This window comes from Megalobrama amblycephala, linkage group LG11 (genome assembly GCF_018812025.1).
Source record: "Megalobrama amblycephala isolate DHTTF-2021 linkage group LG11, ASM1881202v1, whole genome shotgun sequence".
Taxonomy (NCBI): domain Eukaryota; kingdom Metazoa; phylum Chordata; class Actinopteri; order Cypriniformes; family Xenocyprididae; genus Megalobrama; species Megalobrama amblycephala.
In genome coordinates, this window is record NC_063054.1 from 32,075,884 (window position 1) to 32,101,855 (window position 25,972).

General features: G+C 37.8%; 2 protein-coding genes and 2 long non-coding RNA genes across 5 annotated transcripts in view; 3 read left to right on the plus strand and 1 right to left on the minus strand.

Annotated features, from left to right (window-relative positions):
- Positions 1-7,853, plus strand: part of ift172 (intraflagellar transport 172) — a 31,247-nt gene extending 23,394 nt beyond the window's left edge. Inside the window, exons 39-48 of the mRNA XM_048207457.1 lie at positions 1,575-1,661; positions 1,754-1,870; positions 2,012-2,122; positions 2,233-2,352; positions 3,213-3,308; positions 3,613-3,672; positions 5,385-5,483; positions 5,581-5,734; positions 7,001-7,092; positions 7,394-7,853. Of these exons, the coding sequence (XP_048063414.1) occupies positions 1,575-1,661; positions 1,754-1,870; positions 2,012-2,122; positions 2,233-2,352; positions 3,213-3,308; positions 3,613-3,672; positions 5,385-5,483; positions 5,581-5,734; positions 7,001-7,092; positions 7,394-7,483 (1,026 nt within the window). The 3' untranslated portion in view covers positions 7,484-7,853. The remainder of the gene's footprint in view (positions 1-1,574; positions 1,662-1,753; positions 1,871-2,011; positions 2,123-2,232; positions 2,353-3,212; positions 3,309-3,612; positions 3,673-5,384; positions 5,484-5,580; positions 5,735-7,000; positions 7,093-7,393) is intronic.
- Positions 7,854-10,907: 3,054 nt separating this feature from the next.
- LOC125278364 lies at positions 10,908-13,755 on the minus strand. The gene is made up of 2 exons (XR_007187126.1): positions 12,511-13,755; positions 10,908-12,410 (listed from the first exon to the last, which is right to left on the minus strand). It is a non-coding gene; the product is annotated as an uncharacterized LOC125278364 (long non-coding RNA).
- Positions 13,756-15,218: 1,463 nt separating this feature from the next.
- Positions 15,219-25,972, plus strand: part of msra (methionine sulfoxide reductase A) — an 86,225-nt gene continuing 75,471 nt past the window's right edge. Inside the window, exon 1 of one of the 2 annotated variants that reach the window (XM_048207473.1) lies at positions 15,219-15,499. In XM_048207473.1, the coding sequence (XP_048063430.1) occupies positions 15,364-15,499 (136 nt within the window). In that variant the 5' untranslated portion in view covers positions 15,219-15,363. The remainder of the gene's footprint in view (positions 15,500-25,972) is intronic. The other variant, XM_048207472.1, reaches the window with a different exon arrangement.
- Positions 21,062-23,947, plus strand: LOC125278367. The gene is made up of 2 exons (XR_007187128.1): positions 21,062-23,339; positions 23,620-23,947. It is a non-coding gene; the product is annotated as an uncharacterized LOC125278367 (long non-coding RNA).

Here is a 25,972-nt window from a genome sequence, read left to right on the forward strand (position 1 = left end):
TATTGTGTATTAATGAGAACAACCTTTTTGATTTTTAGTGATAAGCAATGAGAGGCATTTTTTTAAAGGATTATTATTATTATTATTATTATTATTATTATTATTATTATTAATCATAATAATAATAATACTACATGTCAAAAGGACTTAGAAATCAGATCAGACCCAGATTTATTAAGCTGTGATAAAACATACCTCTTTTTTTTCTTACATTTTTATTAAATTTTATGTGTAACAAAATGTCCTCTTCTGTGTTCAGGTTTGACTGCAGTAAAATTAATGCAAAAAGTGACACTTCAAATCAACATTATTTAAAAAAAAAAAAAATTTAAACCTTGATAAAAAGTAGTCTTTGAGAATGTCTAAGCATAAATCCAAACCCACAACTTAATGAATATAAGTATTTATGTCCAAAAGACACTAGAGAATTTATAAGCCACTTTATATTGAACTATATACGGTTGTTAAGTCTGACGTAACGCGGCAGCGCTTCCGTGTCCAAACGCTCTATCTCATACCACAAGAAAACAACAAACGGTGCTACAATACACACACGATGTGGTGTAATACTATCAAAAAAATTATAATCATAACCTTTATCTCCATATCAAAATCCCAGATGGCCAGAGAGTGATTCATCATTTATAAATTGTTAAAATATTAATGTTTGTGACGCTGTGAGCACGGAGACTGTTGTGTAGACTGTAAATATTTTAAATGTTTAACTTTTTAAAATGTTAAACGTTTAATATGAATAAATAGCACTCATAAACGGGATGGCATTCTCAAGTGAAACGAGTCGAGGCTTGGACCCAGAAACGGCGTTCCTTACATCACGACTTAAACGGATAGAAATCTAGTGGTTACACCATGGCATTATATACGATTATCTTTTTTTTTTACTCCCACCAGATGGCACTAATCTACCTTCAAAACATTTGTTTTTACGTGCCTTGTCTCTATTTTAACATGAAATACTGCTTTAATTAAAAAATAATTTAAAAATATATTAGAAAGAAATTGTGTATTATTTTCAGTGTGGACAAATAGCTAATAAAAAAATGTATAAATATTGCATAGTATCATAAAATACCCTCAAAATTTTAAATAGTAATCCAAAATATTATTGAACAAAAATATAATTTATTGGTTTTCCTGAAAAAGATTAAATTTCAAGGCTTCGGTCACTTTTGACTGCGAAGGAGCCAAATGTGACCCCTAAACGAAGAGGACCAGAGGGTTAAAAATAAAATATTTGAAATGTATTGTTTTTAAGATTAGTGGAAATAGGTAATAATTTTAATTGTTTTAACTTAATCTGTCCTTATAATTTTTCTTTATTTTCTAGTCATTATTATTATTATTATTATTATTATTAATAATAATAGCAACAATAATAATAGTCATTATTATAATTAACAATTATTGTGTTAGTATTTTATTCATATTAATATATAATATATTTGTGCATATTATTTATATTTTAATATTATTAGTAATAGTTTTATTTATTTATTAATAGCTTTAATTAGATATTAATTTGTCCTAACGGTTTTCCTTTATCTTTCAATCAGTTGGTTGGAGTAGATGTGGTGGCTGCCCTGGACATGTATGCTGAGAGAGGACAGTGGGAGAAATGTATTGATACAGCCTCAAAACAGGTACCAATTCATCTGTCCTGCCATCCCAGACATGTTAGTGTGGAGATATGGCATCATTTTCACAGAGTATCTGCCTTTTCCTTCTCCAACAGAATTTTAAGATCCTGCACAAGTACATTGCCCTATACGCCACTCACCTGATCAAAGAGGGTGAGGCAGAGAAAGTGCTCAACCTGTACGCCCAGCACGGTGTGCCAGCTTATTCACAGGTACATACAGTTATGCATTGTAAATTAATCTTTAAAAAAAAAAAGGAAAAAAGCAGAGAGTGTTTTCCATTAAATGTCCCCTCAAGCTAAGCATATAGTATTTTATCTTTCCTCAGCAACATCTTCTTTCCTATCTTACAGAACTTCAACATCTACAAGCGGATGTTCCTGGAGCTGATGAGCCTAAGGGACCGGGATTGTGCGGAAGCTTATCGGATGTGGGCAGATCTGAGGGACGTCCTTCTGCTGCTGGTGAGCTTTGGGTTACTATGACAGCTTACACTTGGGAGATTATTTAGTCAGTATTGATTCGATATTCAAGTGGGAAATAGTGAATCTTACTGTATCTCTTTACTGTGCAGTGTGAAAACCTGACCAAGTCTTCAGAAGCTAATTCTCCAGCTCATGAGGAGTTTGAGCAGATGCTGCTGGTTACTCACTATTACGCAACCCGCTCTGCAGCCAAAGGCATTGACCAGCTGGTGTGTACATACTTCAAGCAGATCTTTATTATTTGCAAATGGTATTGTATATGCATTTCGATACCACATAAAACCCTTTTGAATCACTACTGTTCAAAAGTTTGGGGTCTGTAAGATTTTTTTTTTTAATGATATTTACACTTTTTTTCAGTAAGGATGCATTAAATTGATCAAAATGACAGTAAAGACATTTATAATGTTACAAAATTTTAAATGATATGAATATATATATATTTTTTCAATTGGAATGATGTTTGAGAATATCTGTTTTACTGCATTTTTGATCAAATAAATGAATCCTTGGTGAGAATTAGAGACTTCTTTCAAAAACATCAAAAAATCATTTGAACGGTAGTGTATATACAGACCATGTGACATTTGCATTACTAGAAATTTGACTACTTTCTAAATAAATGTATCTGGTCTTATTGCGCATGATCATCAGTGCTTTTTATTCTAGAATTTTTTTTTTTTTTTTAATAATCTTTCATCAAAAAAATTGCATCAACTTTTCTGCTGATGTTAAAATCGCTATAGGAAGAGGAAAAATATTAACCAATAATTTCATAGTCTATTTTTTACATCCAGGCAAATGCCAATGGATAAAATAAAGTCCTGTCCCACATTATTTTATTTAGAAAAATATGAAACTTTCTGTTCTAAATGCTTTTTCATAATGCTTTTTCAAGTATGTAATTTCAGTGTCAACATTTTTTTTTTTACTGATTTCAAAAAAAGTTTCTATTGACTCAGGCACAATAAACTTGGAATAAAATAGTATTTTAACATCACTTAACAACACTTCTCTTTTATGTTATCTGTGTCACTGTAATTTTGCATACATATTTACTTGTCTACAGAGTTCTGTGGCGGCCAAGTTGTCCGTCTCTCTCCTGAGGCACACCGAGCTCATTCCAGCTGACAAGGCCTTTTATGAGGCTGGCCTGGCTGCCAAGGTGAACTCACAGTGAGCCCAGCTCCAAACACACACTCGCATAGCTGCTTCAACTATTCATGTGAGACAGGAGGGCAGCTAAGAGCCCTGGGAAATTGGCTTAATTCTCCTCTGTTTGCTCCAGTAAGAGCTCACAGCAAGTGTGAATAATTTGATTCGCAAAGCAGTTAGAGTTGCCTCGCGTTCTGAAGACGAAGCAGCAATGTGTCCTTTTTCTGGAGTTCTTTTAAACGTTTCTTAAACTTTTCATTTTTAATTTGAGCTGTTTCAGTCCTGTGTGTCATTTATGAATATTTCTCATGCAGGCTGTGGGATGGGAGAACATGGCTTTTATCTTCCTCAACCGCTTCTTGGATTTGGCTGATGTAAGTAAAAGACTTTTGCTTGTGTGTGCAGTCTGATGAGTATCTTTCAAATGAGACTGTAGGCTACAGAGAACGCAAACCATCAGTTGTGCCACCAGCCTCTTAGTTGGTATGAAACAAATCTAAACTTTACAAATCACTTGCAAAGGTAGCGGTGAAATGTGTTCAGGGGCATTTTTATTTTGAAAGAAAATAATTATTTTATTACGCAAGGATGCATTAAAGGGATAGTTCACCCAAAAATGAAAATTCTGTCATTATTTACTCACCCTCAAGTTGTTCCAAATCTGAATGAGTTCTTTCTTCTCTTGAATACAAAAGAAGATATTTTAAAGAATGTTGTTAACCAGACAGTAGCCATTGACTTCCATAGTATTTTTTTCCTACTATGAAAGTCAATGGGTGCCATCAACTATGATTACCAACATTCTTTAAAATATCTTCTTTTGTGTTCAACAGAAGAAAGAAACTCAGATTACAACTTAAGGGTGAGTAAATAATGACAAAATTTTCATTTTTTAGGTGAAGTATCCCTTTAAGTTGATCAAAAGTAACAGTAAAGACGGCAGCAGAATACGGTTCCTCAGTACAGATAGATTCACACACAGTTCAGTTATTCACGAGAGTGAACACTGGATTCTATTACCAAACTCACACCCTCAAATTTTTTGGACTCACAACCGCATTCTCGGAAAACTGGCACTGTGTGAACTGAACCGGACTGGACAACTAGTTGTCCGTCACGTCATACAGTGCGAGAGAGACGCGTGTCTGCCATGTGTTGCAGGTTTTCATGTGTGGTTACTATAACTTACAGCGACAGAGATTTGAGCCATGTGTCGTCTTAAGGTTCTAGAACTAGTCACTGTTCTGGTCCTGTCTATTTTGTGTTCTACGCCTGACTCAAATGATCCTCTGTTCACCCAGATATGAAAGGTGCTTTCGGTTAATGAAGATTTGACGGGTGAACTCGCGGCTTGATTGGACTCTTGTCGTGGCAAATGTGATAAGTCTTTTCAGTTTTATGGACGTGGCCACCTTTGATATTACTTTGGTCACTGTCGCTATGGTTACTGGTAAGAGAATATGGGCTTGACTCGCGTTCATACAGACAGCATTCAAGATGCTACTGTAAGTTGCTTTGTGACCTGACATTTTGAGACTCACACCTGTAAGTAAATGCGGTTGTCGACCCCAAAAACTGACAGAATGTCGCCATATATTGTTACAAAAGATTTATATTTCAAATATATGCTGTTCTTTTGAAATTTCTATTCATCAGAGAATCTTGGGGAAAAATGTATTACAGGTTCCACAAAAAATAATAAGCAACTTTTTTCAACATTAATAATAAGGAATGTTTCTTGAGCAGCAAATCAGCATATTAGGATGATTTCTTACAGATCATGTGACACTGAAGACTGGAGTAATGATGCTGAAAATTCAGCTTTGCCATTACAGGAATAAATTACTTTTTAAAATTTTTTAAAATAACACACCAAAAAAAATAAAAATAAAATAATTGTATATATATATATATATATATATATAGTAATATTTCACAGTATTTATGTTTTTACTATATTTTTGATTAAATAAATGTAGCATAAGAGACTTCTTTCAAAATATCTTAAAAAAAATCTGACCCCAAACTTTAAATTAATTCATTTTTTTCTTCTCATTTCATTTCTCTAATTGTTATAAATTTCCAGGGCATTGATGAGGGCACATTGGATGCTTTAGATCACACAGACTTCCAGGATACAGATATTCCATTTGAGGTCCCCATACCTTCGAAGCTACATGTTACCGTAAGCCTTTGCCACAAAAACTGCACTGCCACTTATGTATTTTTCTTCTTTATTTTTTGACTCTTTGAGCAAACACTTCCCATTGGCTGTGTTCCAGGTGGAGAAGAGGGAGGAGATTAGGGAATGGGTTCTGACTGTGTCCATGGATCAGCGGGTGGAGCAGGTGCTTCCAAAGGATGAGAGGGGCACATATGAAGCCTCCCTAGTGGCTGCCGGCACTGGCATCCGGTCCTTACCTTGCGTCGTCACAGGTGAGGCAGTCTGCACAAAAGATGGTCCAGTGTGATGGTCACAGTGTGTGCAAGGAGACTTGGATTAATGTTTCCTTTTAAATTGCTTGGAAACTGCTTGGAAAAAATGAACATTTTGTCATCTTTTATTCACTCTTTTATGAATATTTTGTGTTTTGTGTTTTTTTTTTTTTTTGTCCAATACAATGAGTGTTGTTTTAGACTATGGACAAAAACAGTTGAAACTTTCTTTAAAAAAGAGTGAATGTAAATGATGACAGATTTTTCATTTTTGGGTGAACTATCCCTTTAAACTAGCTCTTTTAATGGGCTCCCTTTAAGAGTAGAATTAAAGGATTAGTTCACTTCAGAATTAAAATTTCCTGATGATTTACTCACCCCACATCATCTAAGATGTTTATGTCTTTCTTTCTTCAGTTGAAAAGAAATTAAGGTTTTTGAGGAAAACATTCCAGGATTTTCCTCCATATAGTGGACTTCAACAGGGACCAGTGGGTTGAAGGTCCAAACTGCAGTTTCAGTGCAGCTTCGAAGGGCTCTACATGATCCCAGTTGAGGAATAAGGGTCTTGTGTAGCAAAACGATAGGTCATTTTCTAAAAAAATCAAAATTATATAATTTTTAACCACAAATGCTCATCTTGCACTAGCTCTGTGATGCGCCACCGATCCAGTGTCTACCGAAAAAGTACCGATCCAGTGTCTACAAACCAAATGTGCAAAGAATAAGTCAAACGGCCTTTACAAAAAAAAAAAAAAAAATTTAAAACAACGATGTTGGAAGATTTTGAAGTTGGAGGAGAAAATGAGATGGAGTTTTTCGCCCTACCGCAGTACTTCCGCCTACGTCACGCGTGACCTTTCCAATGTAATTAAGTAATGCGTGGTGTATCGCAGAGCAAGACGAGCATTTGTGGTTAAAAAGTATATATACTTTTTTTTTTTTTTTTTTTTTTAGAAAATGAACTATCGTTTTGCTACATAAGACTCTTATTCCTCAACTGGGATCATGTAGAGCCCTTTGAAGCTGCAATAAAACTGCAGTTTGGACCTTCAACCCATTGAAAACCATTGAAGTCCACTATATGGAGAAAAATTCCTGAATTTTTTTCATCAAAAACCTTAATTTATTTTCGACTGAAGAAAGAAAGACATGAACATCTTGGATGACATGGGGGTGAGTAAATTATCAGGAATTTTTATTTCTGAAGTGAACTAATCTAACATGAACATTTCTTAATTTTTCTTCTTTTTATTTGGAACACAGGTTATCCTGTCCTGCACAACAAAATCGAGTTCAAAAGACCAGGGATGGCAGCAAATAAAGATGACTGGAATAAATTCTTGATGGCTACAAAGGTACAAGTTAGTCATTGTTACCTTTGAGCTTTCACAATTAGTCTTCAATCACACTGTAATCGTTTGATTTATAATTAATATGCTCTCTTGATCAAAAGTTAACTCTCAGGAGTGAATTTATTAGCATGTGTTGTGTTGAAGTAAATGTAAATGCTCTCTTTCGATGCATTTCATCATCATTTTTTTATCCTTGCGGGTGCATTTGCAATTTTTGCATTACGCCGTTTTTTTCCCATCCATCCTGCCTGGGGTCGCCTGCGGTGCTTTGATCATGATTGGTTGTTTTTGTTTCACCCTTTAGACAACTCACAGTCCAGAATGTCAAGATGTGCTGAAATTTATCACACAGTGGTGTGGAGGTCTCCCATCAGCTGGATATTCCTTCCACTAAGTTCTGGGAAGGTGCACAGTATCTATTTCTCTATCTGTCGTCATCTTGTTCTTCACTTCCTTGCATTCGCCTCCCAGCTGTTCTGCTTAAACATTTAATCAGCCTTTTTCATTCTCTTATCCAAAGGCAATGTTCACTTCTCGGTCATCATTCCCTGGCCTTTTTTTTTAATACCTATATCTAAAGTATCATAAGGTCAGTGCCTGAAGGTCATTTAATGTGTGTGTTAAATTTGCTTGACTACAGAAAGCCTTTGAAATGTCTTCATTTGAATATAATCTGTAACTATTATACATATTCCATTAGTTCATATGAGTTGGATATTTTGATATTTAAAGACTAAATAAAAAAACAAATATATTATAAAGATTGTCAGTGTTCTCATGGACGTTTGTATGAAGAGATTTAAAATTAATATTCAAATGAAATAAAAATAACATTATGTCCATATTTAATGAATCAGAATTATTGTTAAACTTTTTAGGTGTGATAACATTCTAAGCTTTCTGAAGGCTATATGCCTGTTGTGCCTTATATTTTTAATATAATAATTCCAAACTCAGTGGCATTCATTCACTAGTGTATTTACATTTTATTTGTAATGATCAGCTGGTTTGTGATAATTGATAGTCACCTGTCAAACAACGCCACCTTGTGGACACCATAAGGTGTTGAGGGTGAGAGAGGACACACACACACACACACACACACACACACACACACTCGTGGCCTGGTACAATTTCAGTTCTCATGATGTAATAACGTGGAGCATTCCTTTTTATTTCGAGCCAGATCTTTGTTCCATAAAAACGCATTAAAGCTCGAGGCATATTTATACGAATATTTTAATATGTAAAAGCATCAAAGAAATTAGTGAACTTGTGGGTGGTTTTGATTTCAATTATATAACTGGATGGATCATTACACTGATGGTGCTTAGTTGCATCGCTTGTATAAAAAGACAGAAAAGAAATGGAAGAACTTAGGAATGATTTAAGGGGGTCAGACCATCTAAATAAGGCCTGAACACGGGTAGTCATGCAGGTTAAAGAACATATTCTTATTTTCTATAATTCCATACGTGTGTTTCTACGTTGTTTTCAAACGTTTATTTAGGTTACATTACAAGTAAAAGGCGCGAATTTTTACCTGCAAACGCGTCATGAAGCCTGTCATTATGCATCTTTTTATTATAGGCTACATCACAAAAATTTAGTGCTTTAGTTATGATTTATTATATTTTTTACTGATAATTACGCGAAAATACTATTTGCGTTTTGCCAGACGAACCTCGACAGAGTGTGCTTGAAAAATTACGTTTATATTTTAGTCATTTAGCATTGTGTTTAAAAATCTTTAAAACTCGAGTTCCTTTGAAATAGTTATAAATTGCACCCAGAACAGGCACCAACGTTGTTTTTATTTGCCACAAGTGTAGTCTTACCTGACAGTTTTGCTCATCTCATTAAATAATTACCAATTAGCATAACTCTGTATTTGGTCATAATAACATCCAGTAACTTTTATTTAAATCCACCCATGCAAATCCCACTGAAATAACTTCCTTTTGTGTCACACTACTGTGTCCCCTCGTCCTTCAAGAATCAACATTTACAAAAATTACCAACTCGCTGATTAAAAACACAGGGGCAGCTGTCTGAATTTAATCTGCGACCTAAATATTCTTTTGATGAAATATGCTAATGTAGGCTACACCTCTGCCTAATGAGGTTGATCTGACATTATGCAGTGTCCTTAAATACCCTTTAAAGGATATAGCATTTTCGACAAGGCCACACACGGTTCGCTTCTTAGAAAAGGCTGATGCTAAAAGGCAGAAAATTCGGTGTTCTGCATAATTTCGAATTGTTCTCTTCTGCGATGTCTTTGACCATTTTAGTGCACTAGTTCGAGGTTACATCATTCACCTCCAGTAATATTGAAGCCATTTATGACACGCAAACCGCCCGTGTGCGCATCTTTCTTTTTTCCTGAACCTTTGAAATGAAAACTGCAGCCTAAGCAGACAAGTAACGCACGTGTGGTTTATAAAATTACATCTTGATTATCTCCAATTATTAGCTTGAATTGCCCGAACGCTTAATTTGTAAACGGACGAAGGTTTGCTATAGAACAGGAAGAAGGCCTGCACGTTCTATTCTGAGGTTTATTGGCGCTTTAATAATATTTAAACCTCTTACTGAAATGATACACAATGTTAACCTTGATTATAGCCTCGTGGACAAAAATCATTAAACTACTATTCGACTAAAGTAAAATTCAAATTATTATGACGCAACAAAAGCATGTTTTCTTTGATATCTTTCATTGGCGAATAGAAGCTATACGCATAGAACAGTTTCAGTTGCATATTTAATTATAAAAATCATTATACGTATAGTTGACGTATAGTTACATTGTAATTACTCAAATAAGTACTGAGTAATATTAACTAGGCTATGTAAGCTATTTACTATAGATTTACGGTTAGGGATAGGTTTAGGGTTAGTTACTTGTAATTATGCATAATTTACTGTTATTACTATAGTAAGTACATGCAGTAACGTGTAACTACGTCACCTTAAAATAAAGTGTTACCAAATCATTTGGCAAAAGCATATAGGCCCACATTTCCAAAAGCAGCCATTAGCTAGATGACCTTGAAAAGAGGTTCGCGGTTACTATAGGAATACAATGATGAAACACTATTTGGGATTTATCTCTAAAAATGAACATTTCATATTAAGTGAAGATTAAATATTATGTCAAGAGTTGTAATTAATGGCATGTTTAAGGCGACTATAACGTGAAATGCCCGAGTATGTAATCGAAACCCGCTTCAGTTTCTATTATATAGCCTACTGCCAGGATATAGACCATTAGAAGTGTGATATACACTTTAAAATAAAGGCTTTTCAATGGTCCTCTTAAATTCAGCACTGAACCATGATGTTTGCTGTTCTTGGCTGGTTCTTTAAAAGGTTCGCGGTGTTGCATTATATTCTTCAGATCAATGTTTTGATTGCTGGGTTCTTTAAAGCATCCGTAAGATTTTCTAGAACCATGAGGAATAAAAGTTCTTAGTGGGACTTCAAAGTATTCTATATGGAATCAGGCATGTATCTTCTATCTTTTCGACGCCAAATAAAATGTTTATTCTGTAGAAATTTTGAACGTCTTTGTGAATTTCTATCAAATATCGCTTAAACTGCAGTTAAAAAGCTGTTAACGTCGTCTCTAAATTACACATATAGCTCGCGGCCTGCATCGTAATTACTGAGCATCATCCTTTTTCTTTTTTTTCTTTTTTTTTTTTTTTGGTAGCTAAATATAGCTACGTGTAGACAGATAAAAAGTGTGTGTGTTCTGATAAATCGAAATATGAAGTGGCAAATATTGCGTGAAAAAAAAAAAGAAATTAATGTTTGCTTCGTGAATATGTGCTTTTATTGACAAACTAAAATATTTACAGTATCAAGGATACGATACAAACGTACATGCGTAATATTTTCTGTGCCTTTAGAATGAGGACACATGACAAGTGTCACTCTAAGGACCCACTTCTGTCGCTTTAAGTGTTCAAGAAATCCGGAACGGTTCGTAATGTGATCTGTTTAAATTGGTTGTCATAGGCCTCACAACTTTTCTACCCATATTATATTCTTCATCTTCTCCTGAAGACATCGTGTGCTACATGTCTTCAAATGTGGCATTTCTAGATTTTAAAAGCGTCCTCTATAACAGACAAATACCAAAAGGACGGGTCATCAGACCACAAGGTTAACTGTTAGTGTTTTGAACTCTTATGCTCATAATGATTCTTCATAATATTCAAGGATACGCACGTATGCGCAACAAAAAAATTATGGAAGAACGCAATGAAATATTAAAGATCAGTTTGGCCGCATTGATGCGTCGGTTCACCTCCACACACACACAAGAGCGCGCGCGCGCTCTCACAAAAACCGAGCGAAAGAAAATAAGAACTGTCATGCATCGCAAACGCGGACACTATCTGCGTTGTGCTGTTATAAAAACAGACAAAGATGATATTTGCCATCTCTCTTGGCATTCACCGCGTGCCTTAATTGTATGGACATTTAAATCAAGGTCCGCTGTGAACACGAAGAAAAGCAGGCCTGTTTTCAACCACAATGTTGAGAATCGCACAACCTAGTAGCTATGCCAGCAACGATGTTGCACCAAAATGTCTACGTCCTCCTCTTCCGACTTGTGTAGCATCAGCATCCAGCATTGCATTCTTAAAGCATCTGTGCATCAATATACACACACATAATATATCAAACAAGCGTTCCCAGGTATTACATTACCTATTTTTCGAATGGCACGAGCGCGTTATTTCCACAGGACGCGGTGCGCATCTCTCCATCATGTGTTGGTGCAACATAAGGCCCGAGTGATGGCAATAAAAAGAAAGCGCTCAGTGGCTTGCTGCATGCAGTTGGTCCCTTGCTCAACTCCCATGAGATATAAAAAATAGTAGAGGGCCCATCTGGCTCCTCACCAGCTTTGTCAAGTCTTGCATACGCTAAAATGCTAATGACCTAGATAGCTCATGCAAAATGCAGCAGAGGTAAGAAAGAAGGGGGAAACTGTGGGACTAGAGACACCGCCGCCTCGTGTGGGGGGTCGGGCGGGGTATATGTTAGAAGGTGGGGGCAGTTGAAAGCACCTGCATCAGAAGGGGGTAAACTAAATATTGGGAAAAAAAGTGGAGGGGACCACTTGTCAAAGCCGACCTTGCACCATATACACAGAAAGGAAAATTCCCCGCGAATTGGATTTTAATTAGGCGATCCATTCAGTGACGTCCATTCAGTCTGAAAATCAAAGAACCTATTAATATAGCCTGACATAATTTGATACAGTGGCACCTCAATGCATTTACAGTCTGCTGTCATATGAGCTATAAGAAGGAAAAAAGAAACATGCTTTAGTAAAACAAGACATTAACAATTTGATAAAAAAACAAAAAAACATTGCACATCGATTTCATCAAAACTTACACAAATACACCTTGCGAAGCAGGATATAAATAATAGGTTTTTATCCCTCGAGATAATAATTGTCCATATATCCAGTTTGGGGAAATGTCCACAAGGCAGTCGGTGCAGAAGAGCGTCATTCCAAAATCATCAAATGTTCCGCACGCTTTTGCGCACCTTGATGCTGTTGGATGCGACATAAATCATTTCCGATTACAGTGTTGCATCACTCGGATTTCTTCAAGATTAAACGAAAAAGGAAAGCAGAAAAATGCATGTTAGAAGCAAATAGCCAGAGCAGAAGGCTTCGGTGCTCGTAAGCAGAGTCGGTCATCATGTGAAATGGTGTGATGCAGAGCGCGATCTGACAGAGAGGAGGAGAGCAGCCCAGTTTATCACACACACTGAAGCTCTCCGTCCTGCTCCTCTGTTCCCTTCCCTTCAGAGAGGATTATACTCTGGTGGAAAGAGGTGGCATCTGTCGGCTTACTAAACATTAGCCGTTTGGAAAATAGTTTCTGCACTTTTCATGATGCACGGTTTGGTTTTATTTCATATTCGTGATTTCTAAACAATGTACGTTTTCCTTTTTATTCATTTCTTGATGCACAAGTGCAATTTGAGTTTGACTCAAACTAATCGAAACATACGTTTTTATTTTAGGTTTGATTTGATTTTTTTTTTATTATTATTGTAATGTAATGCTCTTATGGAATGCGTACTTGCAAATAAACCACAAGTCTCTTGAAGAAATAAGGTCATCGTACATGCGCCATGACACCCTTGACTGTTTATTCTTCGACGTAAACATTTTCACGTGAAATAAATATTTGGTTAACACCGCAATAAGCCCTTAGAAAGTATTAGTTCATCAAATTGTGTCCAAAAAAGAAGGCCGACTCCATATGGCCTGTCATCTGCGCGTTGAGTCCCATCCCCCACACACGCTCATCCCTCATGCCGCATTGATTTATTGTCGAACAATGATTTATCTTCACCCTTTCCTCATTTTATTGGTACACGAAAACGTTTCCACCGACTCCAAATCACTGATAGTTCTCATTTGGTTAGTGATGTAAACCAGTCACCTACTACAACAGCCTGGCGTGTTTATAAGCAGGCCTGTATTTCACTCAGTGTACGAATTATTCATGGGGTCGAACCTTTTAAAGGACATTTGATCGGTAATTCGTCTCTCGCAGTCCCAATTGTAGTTAGTTAACTTAAAATACCCTAAAATGGCGTTTCCTAGCAAGCAATAGCCGTCATTTTCACCGTCTCGGTTAGCTATAGACCTGATATAGTCTGGCGATGAGTAACCCAATTCTAGCCAAAATAACCTTGAATTTGTTTACATGTCGTTTTAGCGAAAATAACTTGCGAGATGTATGATATTCCATCATGTAAGCAAATTCAACAATGATTACAAAGTGTTTTCATTTCTTTTGTCATGTTTTAACTGATGGGCTATGGTATGACGTCTATTAAATTTTCACTGACAGCCCACATTTTGCCTTGTTTTAGCCTAGGCGTCAAGGCTATGTTTGGACGGCTATTAGACGTATTTTAAACGCAAAATTGCTTACTGGTTGTTAGGCCTACATGACAAACGTGAAAATAATGACAAGTTTTGTCCAATATAGCCTATATATCCACTCAAACGACGTTGTTTCTGGTTCTATCTATCTAACGTATCTACTTTGCAGTCTCTCATGCATTGTATGCGTTAGTAGCCTATCCGTCCCTGCAACTGCTTCGAGGTCAGCAGAGGTCTCCTGATCCTCTCTTGTGTTGCAGTTTAGAGGACTGTCGTCTGCCGCACGCGTGTCTCGAACAAACACATTCGACACGCAATGAACTCCAGATGGTAAAGCTTTTCAATCCACCCTTATGCTGACGACACATGGATAAAGACACTGTCTCTGAGTGCTCGCAGACAGACACCTTCAACGGCCTCATTAAACAAAGAAATGTCTACTCAGTGTTCTGTTTGTGTCTATGATGTTAGATTATTTTGCTATATAGGCTACAGTTAATATTATTTGACATTTAAACACCTTTCTCTATTAATGAATACATCCTAAATTGACATAAAGTGAGCGTGTGAAAAACTAATTTCAACAAAAAACACTACATTCCTAACTGATGTTACTGATAAATTCAATTTAAAGCAATGGCAACACATAATCAAAGATTATAAACTTGCAGTAACTGACACAAGCACATAATGATCAGCACAAATAAATATGGGGATTTTGAAAATTATATACAATATATATATATATATATATATATATATATATATATATATATATATAAACAAAAAACACTATATTCCTAACTGATGCTACTGATAACTTCAATTTAAAGCAATTGCAACACATAATCAAAGATTATAAACTTGCAGTTACTGACACAAGCACATAATGATGAGCACAAATAAATATGAGCATTTTGAATATTATATACAATGTATGTATACGTTTTGAAGCCTATGGTGGGACTTATATTTTAATAGCATTTTATAAGCTCACATTTGCTATTAAACATAATTGTCACACCACGGAGCCATCAAAAATATTATATATTAAAAACAATATCTTTAAAAAAAAAAATGTCAACACAAACGAGTAGCTTTAGTCAACCACTTTTTATTAAAAAGAACATAGCTAGGATAATCCAAGATCATGAGATGTTTTTAATATCTAAGCAATGTCCTCAAACACAGCAGTTAGTCTGAGTAGTTTTAGCATTGGGTTAAAACGGTTAAACATTTGATAAGAGCATACTTATTTACTTTTATAACAGTTAAGTAACGAGCACGCGCTTGTGCCATCGTTACACAAGGACATCGCGTGCGGCGTGTTTGTGCTCATGGTCGCGCGGACTTCCGTGCGGTTAGTTTGGCGGCATTTTATCCAAAGTAGAATGGGAGATATGTCCTCCAAAGTGCGAATGCCATCTCCGGAGGAAGCGCTACCTGGAAGGGAGCAGAGCATTAAAGTGTCAGGTATGGCGTTGTGAATTTGTCTGACTTTCTCAGTTCACGTGCTAACGCGGCTATCAGCTGTCAAACATAGGCAGCGACGTAAGGCTTTATGTCGCGATGTTATACAATGTTATAGGTTACGGAAATGCAGCCTAAGCTTACGTGTGCAAAAGAAATCTATGATAGGTCTTCTGTAATCGAGGAAACGGGGGGCTTTGTTTTGTTTTCCCTGGATCTGTGCGACGCGCATGCGCAGTGCTACGGTAACATCTAATCGTCATCTTGTTTATTCTAGACATCCAGATAGAGAGTATTAGCAAACAACATTATTTATTCTTATTCGCCTACTCAATAGTCAGCTCATATGTTTTACGGACACCCTATTGCAGCATCATTCAATACATCTTACTCAGCCTCTTTTCTCTTTTTTATTTTTATCCATTTTTCTCTTTAGAGTACCATTTAGGTGAAGCAAAATGTTTTCAAAGTAAGTCTTTTTTTTACTGAGTAATATCTCCAACACTCTTGGTATTAAATATTCAATATCTTTTTCCTCAGAGGCAAGAGTACGGAGTAGTAAAGGGCAATAAAAAGCACACTTGCAGTGGAGCAGAACAGCTGACTCAGGCTCTTACATAAAAATGGAAATGCTGCTTCAAGTAGGGTGAAGAGCTCTGATGGGAACAGGAGGCATGCTACGAATCCTAAATCACGCCGTTTAAGTGACATCATTTAATCGGAAAATAAAACATCTAGTTAGAAATAGTATTTAGCACACTTTTATCCAAAGTGAAATGGATAATGTGGGTGCAGTTATTAAAGGGGACAGTTCAAAAGGTTAGTTTATACAAAAATTGACCCTCCATTATTTACACACCCTCTCGTTATTCCAAACCTATAGCATATTTTATTTGGCTTGGAACACACTTGGAACATGTACTTTATTTTACAATTATTCTTTTGTGTTCCACTGAAAAATAGCAGCATATGGGTAGGAGTAACAACAACAGAATTTTCATTTTTGGGAAAACTATCCCTTTTGGAGCACATCACTTGTCTTGCTCAAGGGCACAATAGTGATAACACAAGGCTTGTTTCTTTTGGAGGTCGAACTAGCAATTTTCTGGTTTCCAGCCCTGGGCTATAGCCATACACCTTCTCCCGTCCTCCCAGCAGCAGGTCCAAGTGGACCTTTCCTTCCCAATTTTTGCAGATACTGCCTTTGCATTCATTTAAATTGGACTTATTTAAGTTGTAAAGGAATCTTTAGAGTAGCTGATGATAGGTTATTGTTGTAACTCTGCCTACAAGTTAATGCGTATAATAATAATAATAATAATAATAATGTGTCTGCAACGCCTGGCTCTCAGGAGCATCCGCAGGCTGCTTGACATGCGACTCACATTGGCGTTCAGTGCAATGGCATGAAGCGTGCCCGTGCAGGGATCCACCCCTTCAGACTGCAGTGAACTGATTATCAGCGTTCGCCTCTCAAGGCTTCCCCTTGGCAACGGGACTCCACCGCGGAGCTGGAAGGTTGCCAGGTAACACTCTGCAACACTGACACACGCGTGTCTTGCTTTGAAGATGTAATGAACCTGGTTGAAGGTTACAGACCACAGAACAGATGGAAGAATGAGATCAGAGCTTAGGGCATCGCGATGTCTCTTTGAACACGAGCAGCTTGTACAAAAAACTTTGTGGGCGCTTAGCTCGTGCTGAGGGAACTGCTTCAGTTCTTACAAGTTATGTAGTTGGTGTGGACTTCTTTTGGAATGGGATTGTAATTTTATATATTTTTTTTATTATTAATATGCACAAATATCCCCTCCCTTGACATTACTTTTAAATATTTCTTAAAAACAGTGATTTGTTTGTGAGTTTGAAATTAAGACTTCTTAATGTTTTTTTAAACAAATCACTTATGCTCAACAAAGCAGTACTACTGTGCAATATTATTGCAATGTTTTCTATTTTAATATATGTTTAAAATGTAATTTATTCCTGTGAGATGCATTGGCAACACTGAATTTTCAGCATCATTACTCCAGTCTGTGTCACTTGATCCTTCAGAAATCATTCAGATATGCTGATTAACATGCAACTTTATTGTATCTCTAAAAAAATACTTTGTACTTAACAGGATTGTTCACCCAAAATTCTACAATAATTTACTCACCCTCATGTCATTCCAAATCTATATGACTTTTGGAACACAAAAGACTATAGTTTGGAAAAACTTTTTTTTTTTTTTAATGGGGTCCAATCATGTTGATTTGGACACCAGCGTTCCTGAATATATCTTCTTTTGAGTTCCATAGTTGGAAGAAACACAGGTTTGTACAGGCCTTAAACCAAAAATGAAAATTCTGCCATTTATTACTCACCCTCATGTCATTCCATATCCATAAACCCTTCGTTCATCTTCTGAATACAAATTAAGATATTTTTGATGAAGTCTGAGAGGTTTCTGTCTCTCCATAGAGATCTAACGCACTTACCACTCCAAGGTCCAGAAAGGTAGGAAAAACATCATTAATGTACTCCATGTGACTCTAGTGGTTTAACCTCAATTTCATGAAGCGACATGAGTGATTTGTTTGTGCAAAAAAAACAAACAAACATAATTTACCACTTTATTTACAAAATAATATTATCCAAGGTTGTTCAGGTAACAATGTCAGCTCTCGCTTGAACACAAAACACATACGTCGTGATGCTCTCATGAACACTTGCGCATGTGTGTTGAGCTGACGCACGAGTCTGATCACAAAATGCATGCGTTGTGAAGCTCTCGTGAACACTTGTGCGTTGAGTTGACGTGCGAGTCTGATTACAATACGCATGCGTCGTGGTGCTCTCATGAACACTTGCGAATGTGCGTTTTTGACGTGTGAGTCTGAACGCAAAACGCTTGCGTCGTGAAGCTCTCGTGAACACTTGTGCGTTGAGTTGACGTGCGAGTCTGAACAAAACGCACGCATTGTGGTGCTTTCGTGAACGCTTGCGAATGTGCGTTTTTGACGTGCGAGTCTGAACGCAAAACGCATGCGTCGTGAAGCTCTCGTGAACACTTGTGCGTTGAGTTGACGTGCGAGTCTGAACACAAAACGCATGCGTCGTGGTGCTCTCATGAACACTTGCGAATGTGCGTTTTTGATGTGTGAGTCTGAACACAAAACGCATGCGTCGTGGTGCTCTCGTGAACACTTGCGAATGTGCGTTTTTGACGTGTGAGTCTGAACACAAAACGCATGCGTCGTGGTGCTCTCGTGAACACTTGCGAATGTGCGTTTTTGACGTGTGAGTCTGAACACAAAACGCATGCGTCGTGAAGCTCTCGTGAACACTTGTGCGTTGAGTTGACGTGCGAGTCTGAACACAAAACGCATGCGTCGTGAAGCTCTCGTGAACACTTGTGCGTTGAGTTGACGTGCGAGTCTGAACACAATACGCATGCGTCGTGGTGCTCTCGTGAACACTTGCGAATGTACGTTTTTGACGTGTGAGTCTGAACACAAAACGCATGCGTCGTGGTGCTCTCGTGAACACTTTTGCGTTGAGTTGACGTGCGAGTCTGAACACAAAACGCATGCGTCGTGAAGCTCTCGTGAACACTTGTGCGTTGAGTTGACGTGCTAGTCTGAACACAAAATGCATGCGTCGTGGTGCTCTCGTGAACACTTGCAAATGTGCGTTTTTGACGTGCGAGTCTGAACACAAAACGCATGCGTCGTGAAGCTCTCGTGAACACTTGTGCGTTGAGTTGACGTGCGAGTCTGAACACAATACGCATGCGTCGTGGTGCTCTCGTGAACACTTGCGAATGTGCGTTTTTGACGTGCGAGTCTGAACACAAAACGCATGCGTCGTGAAGCTCTCGTGAACACTTGTGCGTTGAGTTGACGTGCGAGTCTGAACACAAAATGCATGCGTCGTGCTCTCGTGAACACTTGCGAATGTGCGTTTTTGACGTGCGAGTCTGAACACAAAACGCATGCGTCGTGAAGCTCTCGTGAACACTTGTGCGTTGAGTTGACATGGGAGTCTGAACACAAAACGCATGCGTCGTGGTGCTTTCGTGAAGGCTTGCGAATGTGCGTTTTTGACGTGCGAGTCTGAACACAAAATGCATGCGTCGTGAAGCTCTCATGAACACTTGTGCGTTGAGTTGACGTGCGAGTCTGAACACAAAACGCGTGCGTCGTGGTGCTCTCATGAACACTTGTGCGTTGAGTTGACGTGCGAGTCTGAACACAAAACGCATGCGTTGTGAAGCTCTCGTGAACACTTGTGCGTTGAGTTGACGTGCGAGTCTGAACACAATACGCGTGCGTCGTGGTGCTCTCATGAACGCTTGCGAATGTGCGTTTTTGACGTGAGTCTGAACACAAAACGCATGCGTCGTGAAGCTCTCGTGAACACTTGTGCGTTGAGTTGACGTGCGAGTCTGAACACAAAACGCATGCGTCGTGGTGCTCTCGTGAACACTTGCGAATGTGCGTTTTTGACGTGCGAGTCTGAACAAAACGCATGCGTCGTGAAGCTCTCGTGAACACTTGTGCGTTGAGTTGACATGCGAGTCTGAATACAACACGCATGCTTGGTGATGCTCTTGCGAACACTTGCGAATGTGCGTTTTTGATGTGCGAGTCTGAACACAAAATGCATGCGTCGTGAAGCTCTCCTGAACACTTGTGTGTTGAGTTGACGTGCGAGTCTGAACACAAAATGCATGCGTCGTGAAGCTCTCCTGAACACTTGTGCGTTGAGTTGACGTGCGAGTCTGAACACAAAACGCATGCGTCGTGAAGCTCTCGTGAACACTTGTGCGTTGAGTTGACGTGCGAGTCTGAACACAATACGCATGCGTCGTGGTGCTCTCATGAACGCTTGCGAATGTGCGTTTTTGACATGTGAGTCTGAACACAAAACGCATGCGTCGTGAAGCTCTCGTGAACACTTGTGCGTTGAGTTGACGTACGAGTCTGAACACAAAACGCATGCGTCGTGGTGCTCTCGTGAACACTTGCGAATGTGCGTTTTTGACGTGCGAGTCTGAACAAAATGCATGCGTCGTGAAGCTCTCGTGAACACTTGTGCGTTGAGTTGACATGCGAGTCTGAATACAACACGCATGCTTGGTGATGCTCTTGCGAACACTCGCGATTCTTGAATGTGCGTTGAGTTGATGCGCGAGTCTGAACACAACACTAATGTTTTGTGAAGTTCTCGTGAACGCACATTGCAGATCAATATTTTTTAAGTAAAATGGTAAATTATGTTTTTTTTACACAAACAAAGCACTCATGTCGCTTCATAAAATTGAGTTTAAGCCACTGGAGTCACATGGAGTACTTTAATGATGTTTTTCCTACCTTTCTGGACCTTGGAGTGGTAGTTGTGTTGGATCTCTATGGAGAGACAGGAACCTCTCAGACTTCATCAAAAATATCTTAATTTGTGTTCTGAAGATGAACGAAGGTCTTACAGATCTGGAACGAGTAATAAATGAGTAATAAATGACAGAATTTTCATTTTTGGGTGAACTAACCCTTTAAACCACTCCCCTGCAACCGTTAGTCTGCTATGAGCGAGAGATGGAGAGGAGGAGCGCTAAAGTAAAACTCTGCCCTCTGTTCAATATTCTGTTTCACTTGGAAATGCGTCACAGCACTGGAGAAAAGTCGTTTGCAACTTTCGGTTCACGCAGACTTTAAATGATTACACTGTTTAAATTAATAAATTGTTAGCTAACTGCATGATTTGTATAATGTACATTCCTAAAATTACATAACTTGCACAGAGTCACCTTGAAAGCTGCTTTTAAATGATATGTATTGTGAAAAGCGCTACAAATAAATGTGAATTGAATTGAATTGAGTTTGAAATGACATGAGGGTGAGTAAACGATGACAGAATGTAAAAGTTTTGGGTGAACTAACCCTTTAATTGTCACCCACAATTACACAGAATTTAACTTCTACCCAGGCACATTATAACAGACATTTGCGATTATACATGAATATTTCATTTTTTTACTTTTAAGTGGCTTGTGACATTTTAATTAACATTAACACACACACACACACACACACACACACACAGACCAAAAAAATTCCATGTTTTTCATCCAGTGGGATGCTTGACCTTAACAAGAGCCAAATATATTGATTCAGTTTAAAAGTATATATCATTGTTGCCAGGAAAAGATGCCAAGAAAATTAATTGTGAAATTTGAATAGTGGATTGATAGTCGATTAAGAAAAAATACTTCTCTAATACGGATGTTGTGAACATGTTCATACATTCCTTAAACATGAATTTAACCAAAGCAGCAAAGATTTCAACTGTTTTCATATTCTCTACACTAATTAATTTTCCATTCCACAAATATCACAACAGTTTTGTGGCAGTGCATTTGAGCACATGGTTTGGTTTTCCATATAAGTGAGGAAGTTTTTTAGGGAGGGCGTCCTTAGGGCCGTCCCGTTTTGGCACAGCATCGCTGCCATGTCCCAAAAATGGCAGTATAAGCACAGGAGGTGATGTTTTGGCACGTGCTGAAAAGAGGAACAGCAGCAGCACATTTCCCTTCTAAGATAGATTTGAAAGTGAGTAGGTGAAACACGGAGCAACTCTCGAGTGCCAGTGGCTAACAACGGATGAAGCGGATGGGCGGTTAAAAAAGGAATGTTGGAGGTGCGGGGACGCTGGGGAGATTGGGATGACAGACATTCCAATGTCCTCACGTCTGTGCATCTGGCGAGGGAGGAGGGGACCGTATCTGGATGGAAGTGGCAGGGAATGGCAGAGAAGAGAAATTAATTTGAGATTCGTTTTGATCAATTTGCCTAAATTGGCGCTTTTTCGGGGGGAGGAGGGGGGCCCAGACGAGCAGACACAGGCTGGAGCTCCGCCAGGGTTTCTCGGGAAAGTTGCCATGCCGGGAGTGCGGGAGCACGGAGAGGGAGAGGAATGGAAGAGAAAAAACCCAGGCGAGACTTGGCAGGGTTCTATCGCAGCTCCCTTTGTCTGTTTGCTCAGCTTTTGCGCAAAGGAAATCAAAAATACCCCGAGTGCAGGAGCTCAGCTTCAGTGCTAAAAAACTAAATCTAAAAAGAAACTACATTATATTTTGCAGGAAGCTAGTGCAAAGGTGACGAACGTTGTAATCAGTGAGATGTTTTTAACAATTCTGGAAGAATTGTGCGTTCCCCATTTTTTTTTGGACTGGACTTTTGAAGTTGTTTGCGCCAAGAGATGACCATGTGTCTTCAGAGGTCTTTGTTAACCGCAAATGAAGATCCATCTGACTGGTTTATTTTCTTACTAATGGCTTCACTATTGGAGAGAATGTCTGGAACTACAAACGGCATGTGCTAAAGAAAAGTTTGCGCATCTGCGATTGGACTACAAAGTTGTTGTTTTTTTTCACTTTCATAAGTTTTAAACTCTGAAAACTAAGAGCCAGAACCAAAACACTGCGTTCCTAAGTTGGAAATGGATGTTTTTTGTCTTGCAGAAGGAAGTTAGGTGACTTTCCAAGTGTCTTCATCAACAGACTTCTTTCTTTGATGTGTGTCTCCAGAAAACTAAGACCATATTCCAAAATTCTTTGCATTTAAATGTGTTTATCACAGTGTTTTTAGATCAGTGAGGGCATAAATAGACTGTTTTTGTTCCAGTCTTCTAACTATTAGGGAATATAATGCTCTACAAGAAGAAGATGGATTGTTGGTCGGCCATTTTGGTGCTCAAAAGCTTGTGGTCAACAGCGAATGTCTGGAGTATAAAGAAGGCCTGGATATTGATTTCCTAACATCTGTAAGTGGCGTCTCTTTCAAGCCAAATAATGCAGGTTTGTCTCATATTAATACAGATAAAATCACATGCTAGTCATTAAGTGTAGAGTATTTTTCTGAGTTGTTTTCCTTGATGCTGAAGAATCACTGTTAGAATGTTAAGTTGTTATTATTGGTTGATTATATTCATCAGGACGTGAGGTGCATAAAGTTAGGATGTTAGGTCTGCTTTTTTCTTATACAACCTTGCTTTGTACATGGCATCCTTCTGTACCTACTTTATAGCTTCCTCTCACCAACTTTTATACTAATACACTGGTTTTCTGTCTCTCGCAGTTACACATTGGCATTGCACTAGGATTCTGGCTGCATCTGCAGGCTTCCAGTTAATAACTGTGAAAAGGGCAAGAATAGAGAAGAGACAGAGAGAGATTTTGTTGATTCTGTGCCTGGATGAATTTGCCAGATGTGTCTCATCACAAGACAGGTGTCCATGGCTGATAGAACAGGTGCATTATGATGTTTGGCGTCATCATTTGATACTATGGTTTCTGAAAAGGCCTCTCTGTTTTCAATCAATTCTCAAAAAAGCAAAGGCCCGAACTCTCGTCGGCAGAATTTTAAACATGTGGACGTTGAATTTTTAATCACCAGACAGTATTCTGACCTTTGAAGATGGATCCAAATTGAATATCTCTTCACGGTTCTGTGTGCCATTTCTGATTTGTTTTATGAAGTACAATTTTTTTTTTTTTTTTTTGCCACCAGTATCTCAGAACAGCTGCTTGGGCAACTGCAAAATGCCAGTTGGAAACTCTCCATTGCTTTCTGAAAAATAAATATTAATTATCAACAAAATTATTCATATACCACCTGGATAGATCTAAATCGTCTAGCTTTTGAATATGTTCATTTAAAGATCATCTGTAGTGTAGAATATTTTTAAAAGAATTTTAAAGTAAAATACTACTACTGCAAAGAAAATGAAATGGACAGAATTCACAAAGATTGGTTTGGAAAACTGCTTGACTGTACACCACATTTAGCTGTTTATTTAGATGATTGTTGGGTAACTTTCTGGCATTTTTTTTTCTTTCCTTTTTTTAAAGGTGAGATGTGTTGTGTGCCATAAGCACAACCATAATCAATGTCTAAATATCTTTCCCGAACAAAATTGATTAGACTAGAATTTGAAAGCTCCAAAGAACCTTTAATTCTTTAACTTTGAAGAATGTAACATGTATATACACAACTGTTAGTGTTGCCAAGTTTTTTTGCCGTTACCACGGGTTGTTTTTTTATGTCCGCGGGTTGAAGCGACCCCAAATAACATGATATTCAGCCCCTGGAATACGAATTTTTACCAAGGGAACCCTGCAAAAAAAAAAAAAAGCTGAAACACGATTGGGCAAGTTTTGAGTAGCAATTGGGCAGGTTTTGTTGTGAAAACCTGGCAACCCTGCTTCCTGAGCACCAAATCAGCATATTAAAATGATTTCTGAAGGATCATGTGACACTGACTGGAGTAATGATGCTGAAAATTCAGCTTTGCCATCACAGGAATAAATTAAAATAATATTTGAATAGAAAACAGTTATTTGACACTGTAATAATATTTCACAATATGATAGTTTTTCCTGCATTTTTGATCAAACAAATGCAGTTTTGTTGAGCATTAGAGACTTCTTTCAAAGACATTTAAAAATCTTTACTACCCCAAATTTTTATTGGTAGTGTATATGTATGTATTGAAACTTGCATACCTTTTACATCAGGCATTTTATTAGTAGTGAGAACTGAGTTTCTCATATACTTGAGGATTGTCTTTAAAGCTCTTGAGCTTTTTTCCTGCCTAAGTGAACAAGTAGAAGAGTCTAACCATGCATGTGTAACAGTGGTTGTAAATTATTCATAACTTCCTTGGCAGATAATAGAAAACCTAATATGTTGCATGCATTTTCTCAGCAATACAGTTTTTGAAACTCAGAAGTAGACCTTTTAATGGCTGCAGCAAAGCAGTGTGATGTTTTTGGTGAATTATTGTGCACGTTGTTGACCCACTTTAAGTCAGTCAATGGCTTGAGAATCCAGCCTCCTTTATATTTCTGAATCTAAAAGTATTATTTGGAATTGTCTTTATCTTTGCTGATGTGCTGTAACTCATGTAATGTTCCTGTACTGAACACACATACTCTAAAAATGTACACCTTGTAAGTCAATTTGGATAAAAGTGTCTGCCAAATGCATGGATGTAAATGTAATCTGACCTTAGAACCCTAATGTGTAGAGAAAAGGAAGATCTGTAAGTGTGATGTGATTAAGTAGATCATTTAAAAAGCCTGTTACACACTCCCTCTGTCTCCCACAGTGCTCTTTGCCCCGCTCAAGAACACCTCTGTCAACACACAGGTCTTGTATTGCTTTCAGCCGACGTCAGACCTGTCTGTCTTGTCAGTGATTTACAAAAGACAGTGGTTGGCTTATTACTGGCTTAATGATTGTGTAATGTTTTATGACAGATTTGGACTTAAATGGGGAATATGAATCATTCCAAGGTCTTGAATGGGCTTGCACTTCATCAGCATGAGAAAGCATTAAAGGAGCTTTCTGGGTTCAAAGTTTAAGCTCTATCAGTAGAAAATTATTTTGGCTCATTCCTCAGTTTGTAAAAAAAACGTTAATTGTGGGA